Source organism: Dysidea avara, chromosome 3, assembly GCF_963678975.1.
Source record: "Dysidea avara chromosome 3, odDysAvar1.4, whole genome shotgun sequence".
NCBI lineage: Eukaryota > Metazoa > Porifera > Demospongiae > Dictyoceratida > Dysideidae > Dysidea > Dysidea avara.
In genome coordinates this window covers 22,629,919-22,640,780 of record NC_089274.1, presented here as the reverse complement: position 1 = coordinate 22,640,780, position 10,862 = coordinate 22,629,919, and the positions used below count along the sequence as shown (strand labels likewise).

General features: G+C 37.0%; 2 protein-coding genes across 2 annotated transcripts; one reads left to right on the top strand and one right to left on the bottom strand.

Moving 5' to 3' along the window:
* Positions 1–80: 80 nt before the first annotated feature.
* On the bottom strand, positions 81–1,420 carry LOC136250287 (sperm axonemal maintenance protein CFAP97D1-like). The gene is made up of 8 exons (XM_066042472.1): positions 1,225–1,420; positions 1,084–1,164; positions 753–871; positions 651–705; positions 552–605; positions 357–491; positions 248–307; positions 81–196 (listed from the first exon to the last, which is right to left on the bottom strand). The coding sequence occupies exons 1-8, from the start codon at positions 1,315–1,317 to the stop codon at positions 161–163; spliced, it is 633 nt and encodes a 210-aa protein (XP_065898544.1). The 5' UTR covers positions 1,318–1,420; the 3' UTR covers positions 81–160.
* Positions 1,421–1,425: 5 nt separating this feature from the next.
* On the top strand, positions 1,426–10,662 carry LOC136250284 (uncharacterized). Its single transcript, XM_066042468.1, has 14 exons — positions 1,426–1,577; positions 1,746–2,125; positions 3,063–3,228; positions 4,567–4,907; positions 4,956–5,097; positions 5,168–5,470; positions 5,835–6,232; positions 6,281–6,479; positions 6,900–7,225; positions 7,272–7,413; positions 7,463–7,697; positions 7,935–7,988; positions 8,066–8,125; positions 10,371–10,662. The coding sequence occupies exons 1-14, from the start codon at positions 1,508–1,510 to the stop codon at positions 10,606–10,608; spliced, it is 3,054 nt and encodes a 1,017-aa protein (XP_065898540.1). The 5' UTR covers positions 1,426–1,507; the 3' UTR covers positions 10,609–10,662.
* The last annotated feature ends 200 nt before the right edge of the window (positions 10,663–10,862 follow it).

The window sequence follows — 10,862 nt, the reverse complement described above, 5'->3', positions numbered from 1 at the left end:
ACATGCCATCAGATACATGCTCGTACTGGTACCTCGCACTGTTCAACCATAGGTAGGGTGGTAGAAGACCAGCCAGCCAATGAATTTAATGTAGTTATTCATGTATTATTGATCTGATGCATGAAATTTGTATACAATGAAATAAGTGCAATTGCTGTAGCTACGTAACTTCAATTTCCTCTTGTTCATCTGATGCCTACAGAAAACAGCACTCAATTTTGCCAGCCATTTCAGCTAGCTGAAATACCTGTTTAGTTTCAGTGGTATCCATTTCAACTGGTGCAGTTGTAAGTTGAGGTGAATCAGTCTGACATTCAACAGAAATAGTAACAAACATGTATACAATTATCCCTTACAATGGCAGGTAATCGAACTCTCTTTTCAGATTCTTTGACTTTCTCAGGGGATGTCTTAGGTGAAACATTCGGCTTGATGACTGGGAACAAACCAATTCTTTTCTGAGCTCCTTCATGAAACTTATACTCATTCTCCTAAAGAAGTACAGAAAGTGTGAAACGTCACACGCTGTGCCAAGTCATTGTAATAATTACCCATTTGGCAGTGTCATAAAGTGGCTTGACTTTCTCCAAACGTTCGGCTATTTCCTACAGTAGAGGTATCACCACTGCAATTTACTGCTCACTAGTCACCTTATTTCTCTTCGAGATAAAGTCAAGTTCTCTCTGTCTCCTTGAATGGTTCAGGCTAAACAGGAACTATTACACTAGTAGGAGTTACACTGAAAGTCACACCTGTGGTGTCTATAACTGTTTCTGTGGTCCACACGTCCTGTGGTCGTCATGATGTGTTGCATGCGTCCAGCAAGTTCCTTGTTATGCTTTTGTATCAAGGCTAGCTTCTCTTCTTCAATCTGTAGACAAGAAACAGTTCAGTATTTTAACTGAGTACAGGGTCACACAAACTGACTAACAGCTTCCACCAACATCTGCATTGCATAGTTTTACACTTGCAGGAAATATGAAAAGTAATCACCATGCTCTAGCTACCCATAAACGACTGCATATGTGCTTATGCGCATGCCAAAAATTGGGCGTGTCCGAGTTTGCTTTGCGAAGGTCTAACCTGTCTTTGCTTCACTCTATTTCTGATGTGCTTGTACTCGTGGGGAGCCTTTGTATCCACTGTCGCTCGGACTTGCTTCAACTAGTGAGTATCAACAGGCTCACAGCATGCGGCTGTCAGCGCAACGTGTTGTTTCTTTACCTTCAACTTGTGTTGCTGTAGCGATTTCTCCTCCCACTTCTTCTGGAGGAGTCTGTTACAAGCGGGTAGCGTCGTACTGTTCTTACTCGCCATTATCACTTCGCTGTAATATTGTTAACACAATCTAACACCATTAGCAATAATAAACTACAATCAATATTAACCTCACGTTGCTAGGGAAACCATATGGGGAAACTAAATTCCATGAAACGTCACGATCAATTATCTCGTGACCTCTTAGGGCTGGGCTTAACTCGTCATAAAAGGAATCGCAGACGTGGGAATGGAAGCAAGGGAGATTTTGTTGACGATCTATGGTTTGGTAATGGTACTGGGACGGCTTGTATCTTCAGGTATAAAACCAGAATTGCAAGCCGGCCGTGCATGACAGCTTGTTTATATAGCAAGGCACACGTACACTAAGTCAAAGGCTGCTCATAGTATTGCCGTATTTAAATAAACCATGTGTGTATTGTTATATACTGTCAGACTATGTTACTGAGTTTAATACTACTTGTTAGAATGTACAGGTAACTATCCTCTTATGAGTGGGCTCCACTTCTCAGTGTTGGATTATCAGATAACATCTAATAGTCGTGACACTACCTGCTATATGCCTACTGATCAGTTTGGGGAGAACTCAGATTGTGAGGAGTTGAGGAGTTACGAAGGTCGTATCGGAGCTGACCACTATCGTGGCTGGTGTTCTGAACATAATTCTAGTGTTAGATCATATCTACAAGTGGATTTTGGGAGAGAAGTGGTCATACGGCAAGTTGAGACACAGGGATTGTTGATCAATACTCAAGCTAGGTACATTACCAGTTTCTGGCTAGCTTATAGCACCAGTGCAGCAGAAGTGTTTATCAATGTGACAGAAGTAAATTCAACCACTACTAAGGTAGGCTGAACATTACACGTCAGTACCATATAAGTTAAGTGAACTCTTAATGATCAATATTTTCAATATAATAGAAATGCTGAATCATGGATTTTCAGTATCTTAAGTACTCTGTAGTATTCAAGTACCATACCTCTACTGAGAGTCAATTAGAAATAGCTACTCATGAATACTAGCCAGTATATATGGCAGTGGCAGCGGAAGAGGGGGGCACAGGGGCCAAAGCCCCTTAAACTTTCGAAAAACAGGGGAGAGCCCCCACCCCCAACAAATGTGTTTTATGACATCATAAGACTTATCACATGATCAACACCGTATACACTTGTAAGCATGACTAATAGCTCAAGTATTAATGCTGAATTATAGCAATGCTTACTTGCTATATGTAGCATTACTGTGATTAAGATTATTGGCTAAAACTGCCTCCAGATTTAATATCATAGCACTTATTTTTTCAAAAAATGTTAGGGGGAGCATGCAAGTGCGCTTCATGCACTGTGCATGTATAGCTACAATAGCTATGCTCAGCCCCCCAACTTTTCATACCTTCCTCCACCACTGCTAGCTATACTTGTAGTACAGCTGTAATTCCCCCTTTCAACTTTTTCTCAAGTATAAGCAATAATACAATCACCATATAGTACTGCATGATGTTAGTGGTCCTAACTAGTATAATAATTATAATGTACGTTAAGTAAAGTAGCTACGCCAAACAAACTCTACAGTCTTCATGATGTTGTTTCATGGTGACAAATGCATCATGTGAGCTGTGCCATAGGTATTTCATGCACTTATACATAAAGTTAAGTGTGTCACATTTTAAGGATTTTGGTTCTCGGATTGGTGCTCAAGGAATACTTATGTGACCATTAGAATGTAAACCTTATTATTGTATATCCACTTGTACTGTTTTGCAGATACATATGTTAATTTGCAGGTATTTCCTGGCCAAGATGTGAACAACTATAGAGCATCTATGCTGCAAGATCTCCCATATTCTATTAGTGCTAGAATAGTGCGTCTCTACTCCATTGCTATGATTCCTCCACCACAAACTTGTACTAAGCTAGAGTTTCATGGCTGCGTTCCACAAAGAGCAGAAGGTTATAAGTGTACTAGTATATATAGAATAGTTTATTTATACACATTGAAATACACACAAATAGCCATATAGTGACTGTAATCACTTGCTGCATGTTTTCCTTTTTTTGTACTTGCGATGCTATAAATGGGACTTGTGTCTCCAAAGTGTACCATACCTCCAAGAGAATAGATTGTAGGTGTGCTTTGTATCTTGCTGGCTATATTACTAAAACTATGTGAATGGTTACTTTACTTGCTAATAATAAGTAGTGCTTCATTATCGTGCCCTGATGTCCATTCTTTTACTTTGTATTTTACATTTTTTTAAATAAGCTAGTAGCTAGGTATCATTATATTCTGAAACATAAGGCATTGATCATCACCTTATGTGCAAGTTTATTGGTTTGTATGGAATATGGTATAGAAATTAAATTTGCATATTAGCCTTATCAGGTGATGATCTCCCTTGCTTTTATTGTACCAGTAAACTAGTAGTTTTAAAACATCTTAGGCCAACAATTGTAAATTGTTTGTTTCCCGTCCTAGTCAGGCAAAATATACCATGCAGGCGGGCAGTTATTATTTATTATATTGTTAAAATCTATTATTTAATATCAAAGATATTAAAGGGAGCCCATTAACTCCTAATTGCCTTTTCTCTCAGATTTAGCAGAGATGTAACATTTGTTGTGATTTCACTGGGACTCATCAAGATTCAAATCTCATAGTTTAGATTCGAAGTGTTGCAGACCCCTCACTTTCTCTGAGCATGCAGCCACCAAATTTTAAAAGCTTTTATAGAGTTTGCTGGCTGGGTGTATCTGCTTGTGGTCATAATGCTAATTTAGCCATCAACTGCAACAGTATGAATTTTCCATATGTTCCACACACATTAATAACGTATTGTCAGATGAGTTAGACTCCTGCTCATCTATGTATCTTGTTCACCAATGGCTACTTGAAGAGATCTGCTGCTTGTAATCCGGCCTGAGGCTGGAATGGATTCAAACTATGTAATTATCCATGTTTTTTGGCACTAAACAACATCAGAAACTCACTACTTTTCCAATATAATACATCATGTGCTCACACTAGTACTTATAAACAAAAATCATATGACTATCAAATGCAATAATAAATTTGTATGCGGCTCTAAAATTACCATGCGGGTAGGTGACAGGAAACAAGGAATCTACAATTGGTGGCCTTAGGTTTAATAAGAGTGCTTCACTAAAGTGCTTGGATGTTTACTCTAATTGAAGATACCTGGACATTAATATAATTTTTGATCAAGGCTATTGCCATAACAATTGGTCTGCTGATATCATAGAATTGAATTTTGTCATTATATATTTCAGAGTGTCAGTCAGTCTACCAGTTAAGTTGTTGTGCTTATGGTGAGCCGGGAGACTTGATCAGTAATGTAGAAGTATCATCAGAAGAACGTACTGGTGACAAGCCCGGTGAAAAGGAGAATATTCTTACCTACAATGATGTCACTAAATACTGGTGTGCTGACAGATATGAACCTTTCCCAAATAATGCAACATTTTATTTTACTGAAGAAATTTTGTTAACATCAGTAGCATATCACGGATTTGATGGAGAGAATGCAGATGACTATGTCACACTATACTCTTGGGAATATTCAGTTGGTAATTCATCATTTAGGACATATGCTGATCTGAACAACATGACCGTAAGTATTAAGTAATTTTCTTGTGTGAGTTTCACCAAATATGGTTAGGAGTTCGTGAATAACAGAGAAGACAAGTTTCAGCAAACATTTTGGAACCCAATTCGTGTACAGACTTTAAGATTTGTCATTCACGACAAGAACATTCGACCGTGTATTGCATTTCAGTTCTTTGGCTGTAAACTTAGCGAAGGTATGAAAATAATAGTAGTGTAATGTTAATGCTTGTACAATCACTGTGCTTGTCTTTTCATTTTATGTAGTCATATCAAGACCACAAATTTCTAGTGTAGCTCCATCATCTACTACAGTCAGTTCATTTAGTGATGCCACCACAACTACTGATAGTGTTATGACATCCACCACCTCAACAAGTGCCCCTAATAGTACAACAAAAAGGACTACATCAGTCATTCCGACTATGTCATGTCCACCACTAGAACCTGCTACCGTCACTGTTGTCAGTACCATGGTAGTGATGTCATCTCTGCTGGTGTCATCTTCACCTGTAATGACTACATCATCATCAGTGATGGTGGAACCCTTTCCAACACCTTCATCACTAGGTGAATACATCACACATCCACATTATATGTTGTGTGACATATTATAGTAGTTTGGTAGAATCAATTTGTTGGTCGATACATAGTGAATACCACATAGCATGTTTACAATCATACCTATGCTGCAAAGCCTGAGGAAACAAGCAGTTAGTCCTTACAGAGAACTCTTCTTCAAGGACTTAAAGTTGTTGTAATTAAGTTGCATTTGTTCCTGCCAGTTATCTTCATGAATCAATTATATAGCACTACACTGATATGGTTTGGTAGCAAAATTAGTGTTTGTACAGTAGCTAGTTTTATTGTTGTAGCTTTGATAATATTGTTGTAATTGATATACCTGTGTGTATACTTCTTTGTTTCAATCCAGCCTCAAAATGTTACGGTGATGAAGAGGCACTGATATCAGGAACACGTTACTATGTTAGTGATGACCAGTTATCAGCTAGTGGATATGATCCACTACACTACACTTATGATAACATGAATGAGAGGGTACTACTGAGACCAGAGGAGTGTAGAATTGGTAACATGTACTCTAGTTTTCTGGGATGGTGTTCACAAATTGTGACTAATTTGGTGAACAATGCACCTTATATTCAGGTGGAGTTTGGTACTGACGTAGTTGTATCTGCTGGAGCTATACAAGGTATTGAGATTAATGGAGATGAAAGACAACCTCGATATGTCAGCAGATTTCGGCTAGCATACATGGATTTAGAATCAGAAGAATTCTGTGTTGTGAATGATGAGGATGGAAATCCAATGGTGAGTTCACAGTTGATTAGTGGAGTGCCATTGCAAATATTATTCTAGACAATTCAAGGCAATAATGGTGATGATTATCGTGATGATATAAAGTTCACCATACCAACTGAAATCAGAGGCAGAATATTTAGACTTTATCCACTAAATTGGACATCATCAGCTGTGGTAGATGGAACTAACACAATTGATACTGGTAGAGCTTGTCTGAAGTGGGAGTTGTTTGGTTGTGCTGAACTGGAGAGTGAAGGTAATGTGTATGGAGTTCATATGTAAGGGCATGTGTATGTATAGGCATGTACATAAGGTTATATACACGTGGTTAGAAGCTTGTTATCTCCTAGGTTATTAACGTATTATCAGGAGCACATCATCAGTGACCTTGCGACACATATGGATTCTTGTACTTTTGTTAATAGCTTCTCAATTTGGCATAAAATTACTTGTTAGACTTTAGATGCATTTAGCTGCCCTTTTGTGTAGTTGAATTAGCTATACACAACAAACACAAACAAATTGTGCAGTAGAGCCAACTTGCCAGACCAAAATTTTCACAATCTAACAATCTAATATAACAATCAGCTATTCTAATGTAAAGGTAACCATTGGAATCTAATAGTAATCTGTCTGATTCACCACACTCATTTTAATTATTAACACTGGTTCACAGAATTACATCACTGTCAACCTGATCAAGCAGAGGAGTTTAATGATATGATCACAAACATCACTAGTAATTCTAATGATGATGTGGTAAAGACGAGCTTTTTACGTTACAAGGATGATGATGATCATTGGTGTCCATCTGTTGAAGGAGTGGATCTTCCTTTGGTCATTAGTTTTAGTTTTGATAAGGAAGTGATCATCACATCAATGGTGATAGCAGGGAGGGAGACCAGAAATGCTGACTACTTTATAACATCATATTCTTTGTCTTATGCTACTAATGATGATTTGTGTAACCTAACTCAGTACAAGGATCTGTTTGGAAGATCAGTTAGTTTGTCTCCCTATATATAACACATTTGATACTTTTTTCCAGGTATTTCACAACAATCATGTACGGCCATTCTTTCATTCATTTTGGGAGCCCATTCGTGTCCGGCAATTTCAACTACTCATAGCAGACTGGCATATCACTCCATGTCTTTCAGTTGGACTGTTTGGCTGCAGGAACAGTGAAGGTATTGTTGTGTTATGTACAACCAGTCAGGTTAACTAATACATCCTTAGGTGATACCGATACCACTTCAGTGGAAACCCCATCTCCATCAGATGGTGTTTGTACTGCACCATCAAATAATGTATTATTGTCCTGTGTTGGTGTGGAGGAGGTTGTATCTAATAATGATAATAATGTCTCAACTGTCGTAATAATTGTGTTGTCGGTTTGTTTGCTATCCTTACTTGTGATTATTGCAACAATTTATCTGTGGAGAATAGCGAAAAAGAAATTTTCAAGGAAAAGGTAAGCTTGTTTTGTAATAACCATGTAGAGTCGTGTTTACTGTCACTGTGTGGGTGCATGTTCTTGTAGTGTACATAATTGTTGATTGCACCGGTATATATGTAAATGATGCTGCCTACATATGTGCCATATAACTATGTATATGTATTAAAATTGTTTCAGCTATATACGTACTGCTATGCTAAGAAGAGTTTTGGGAACAATAGCAAGCAACATATCTCTTATAATATTATGTAGGTATAAGACTGGTTCTCCATTGTCAATGATATCAGATAACCCCATGTATGAGAGGTAAGCACTCAGTAATTACCTCTAAATAGTCACATTTATAGCAATACTTCACTGAGATTTTGTATCCATGAATATAGGAACAGCAGTTTGCTGCTGAAAGTGCCAAATGACCAATATGATCAGATTCAATTTAATAGGTATATGCACTGTGTGTGTTGTATTTGGGTATGTAGTACGTGTTTGTCTGTCTGTTTGTGCATGTGTGTCAGTCTGTGTGTGTATGGGGCAGCACTACCTAGTGATTGGTGCACTTGATGGTTCAGTGCTTGTTACTGATGTTTCATTGAGCAAGATAACTGATTGCTTGTCATTCTCAGTATAACACCAGAGTAAAAGATTATTTTGCTAACTGTGAAAGATTTCACCTCAAAAGTACTTTAGTGCTAGAGCTTCCCATTAGTGAAATGCTATACCATCCACTGTCATCAAGGACCCTTATTATTATCAGCATGATTACCATTCTTATTTACTTAATGATTTGTGATTTGACTTGTAATTGATTACCTAGTTTTGTGTACTTGTCAAATGTTTTGTTTATCATGCTGACCATATTATTCTGGTTCTTTATGAATTTAATCGTGACATGGCAGATTAAAACACCAAATTTGGTACAGTGATTCCTTAAGATGTATAAAGTGATTTCAGAAGTGGTGGCACCATGAACTCACCCTGCACCCCTTTGTCTGAACAGCTAATTTTGACAGTCTGCGAAATTAAAACTTAGTGCATTTACTATTTTGAAAAACTTATTTTCCTAACCACTTTTCCAAAAGTTAATAGTTCCTGTTTGTGAATGAGTTGTCCATGACATCCCATAACAGTTTTATTAAAATATTATGTCTCCGTGTGAAAGATACATGGCCTAAACAAAACTATAAGTTTAGCAAAAATCAGTAAAATTTATTTAAACATGTCTATTCATGAAGGTTTTTCACAATAATAACTAGTTACTAATTTTCTGTCAAAAGTAATGTCCATGTTTCCACTACTCTAGCTGAGTACTGTACACAGAACACCAGTTTTCTAGATACTTGACCCCCTGAGGTTGTAAACGGGTTCAACCTCATGCATGCATAGCTAACTACAGCATTGTATAAACTATACATTTGCAATTTTGCACAGTTTTATTTGCTAATGAAATGTACATACATTAGCTAATTGCTAAAGAGATAACAGATAACAAATTCAGATGGTCTCTATCTGATTTTATCATCACTTTGAAGAATTTCAACAACAGAACAGCAATGTATGAACATTCATTAGTAAATAGAACTGTGCAAATGTATAGCTAGCTATAGCAAAATTCTGGCTGTAGTTATGTATGTATAAAGTTGAACCTGTTCACAACCTCAGGAGGTCAAGTATCCAGGAAATTGATGTTCTGTGTACAGTACTCAGCTAGTGTAGTGGAAACATGGACATCGACAAAAAATAAGTACTGTAAGCAAGGAAATTTTGACATAAGAAAAATTCGACGAATTGACGAATCGGTTTAATTTGTCAAATTTAAATTCATCAAATGCTTGTAAGCTCTTTTAAAAGTACAAATTTTATCTGCAATTTCTTGATTTTCGTCAATATTTAATTCGTCAAATCTGATGAAGTGTGGATTCGTTCTTTTCTTACATCAAAATTTCTTATTATTGTGAAAAACCTTCACGAATAGCCATGTTTAAATTTTACTGATTTTATTTTCGCTATACTTATAGTTTTGTTTAGGCCATGCATGTATCTTTCACACAGAGGCAATAAAACTATTATGGGATATCATGGACTACTCACTCACAAACAGGAACTATCAAACTTTGGGAATGTAGTTACGAAACCAAGTTATTCAAAATAGTAAATGCGATGAGTTTTAATTTTGCAGACTGACAAAATTAGCTGTTCGTACGAAGGGGTGCAGGGTGAGTTCATGGTGGCACCCCTTCTGAAATCACTTTACATATCCTAAGGAATCACTGTACCAGACTTGGTGCTTGAATCTACCGTGTCACGATTTTGGCAAAATTTTGCCGTAACAGACCCTGCTATATTTACTGGCTAAACGCCATAGCGTTTATTACCTTAGTTCCAAAAATCAATGCAGTGACTAATCAAATATGTAGAGCGAACTGTCAAAGGAACATGTTACTGTTGCAACACCACAATAGAACTAACTCCATAAGGTCAAAGTCTTATATCTACAATGTTATCACCATAATGTGACAGAGTTAATATCTATACAAAGAATAATAGTTAACTGTGTTGTGCATATGACCCTGAACTACTACATGTGATGTACATGCATGTATCTATAGATCTGTACATGCTTGTAAACATGTATGCACGATATGCATTTAAGTGCAGCAAACATATTGTGTGTTCATTGTTTTGTTTTAGTCAGCAAGAAAGACAAGCCAGTGTTCTTAAATGTAACGCACTCTACTCTAAGTTACAGCCAACTGGTGTTGATGACGAAGAAGAGAAATACCAAAAGCTGGAGCATCACAAAAGGGACTCTACATTAAGCATCAACCAATATGATAGAGTACAAGATTATGCTAAAGATGGACCTTTAGAATCCGATACAACCTATGAAGACTTACCTTATTTCGAAGTCAATTCAAAATCTAATTAAATGTATATATCACATAATATTGTTTTACAGTCTGTAAATGTGTTCATACCTAAACTAAGCAATATGGGCATGCTAGGATACTTCAATAGATAGCTGTTTTGATCATATGCATGTAGCTAGGGTATATTATTTCCCATAATGATTCACACAATCAAAACGACTTAGCAACCATCACTACTTCTGAATGGCAAATCCCAGTGAAAATCAGTGACCTTCACTGGAATTTGACTTTCATTGGGATTTGCCACCAAAAA

Coding starts and splice junctions, on each gene's coding strand:
- LOC136250287 (XM_066042472.1), bottom strand. CDS start 1,317: ATGGCGAGTAAGAACAGTACGACGCTACCCGCTTGTAACAGACTCCTC. Junction 1,165..1,224: donor TACAGCAACACAAGTTGAAG/GTAAAGAAACAA, acceptor GATACTCACTAG/TTGAAGCAAGTCCGAGCGAC. Junction 308..356: donor GAGTTCGATTACCTGCCATT/GTAAGGGATAAT, acceptor GTTGAATGTCAG/ACTGATTCACCTCAACTTAC.
- LOC136250284 (XM_066042468.1), top strand. CDS start 1,508: ATGGAAGCAAGGGAGATTTTGTTGACGATCTATGGTTTGGTAATGGTA. Junction 6,480..6,899: donor TGCTGAACTGGAGAGTGAAG/GTAATGTGTATG, acceptor ACTGGTTCACAG/AATTACATCACTGTCAACCT. Junction 7,989..8,065: donor GATAACCCCATGTATGAGAG/GTAAGCACTCAG, acceptor CCATGAATATAG/GAACAGCAGTTTGCTGCTGA.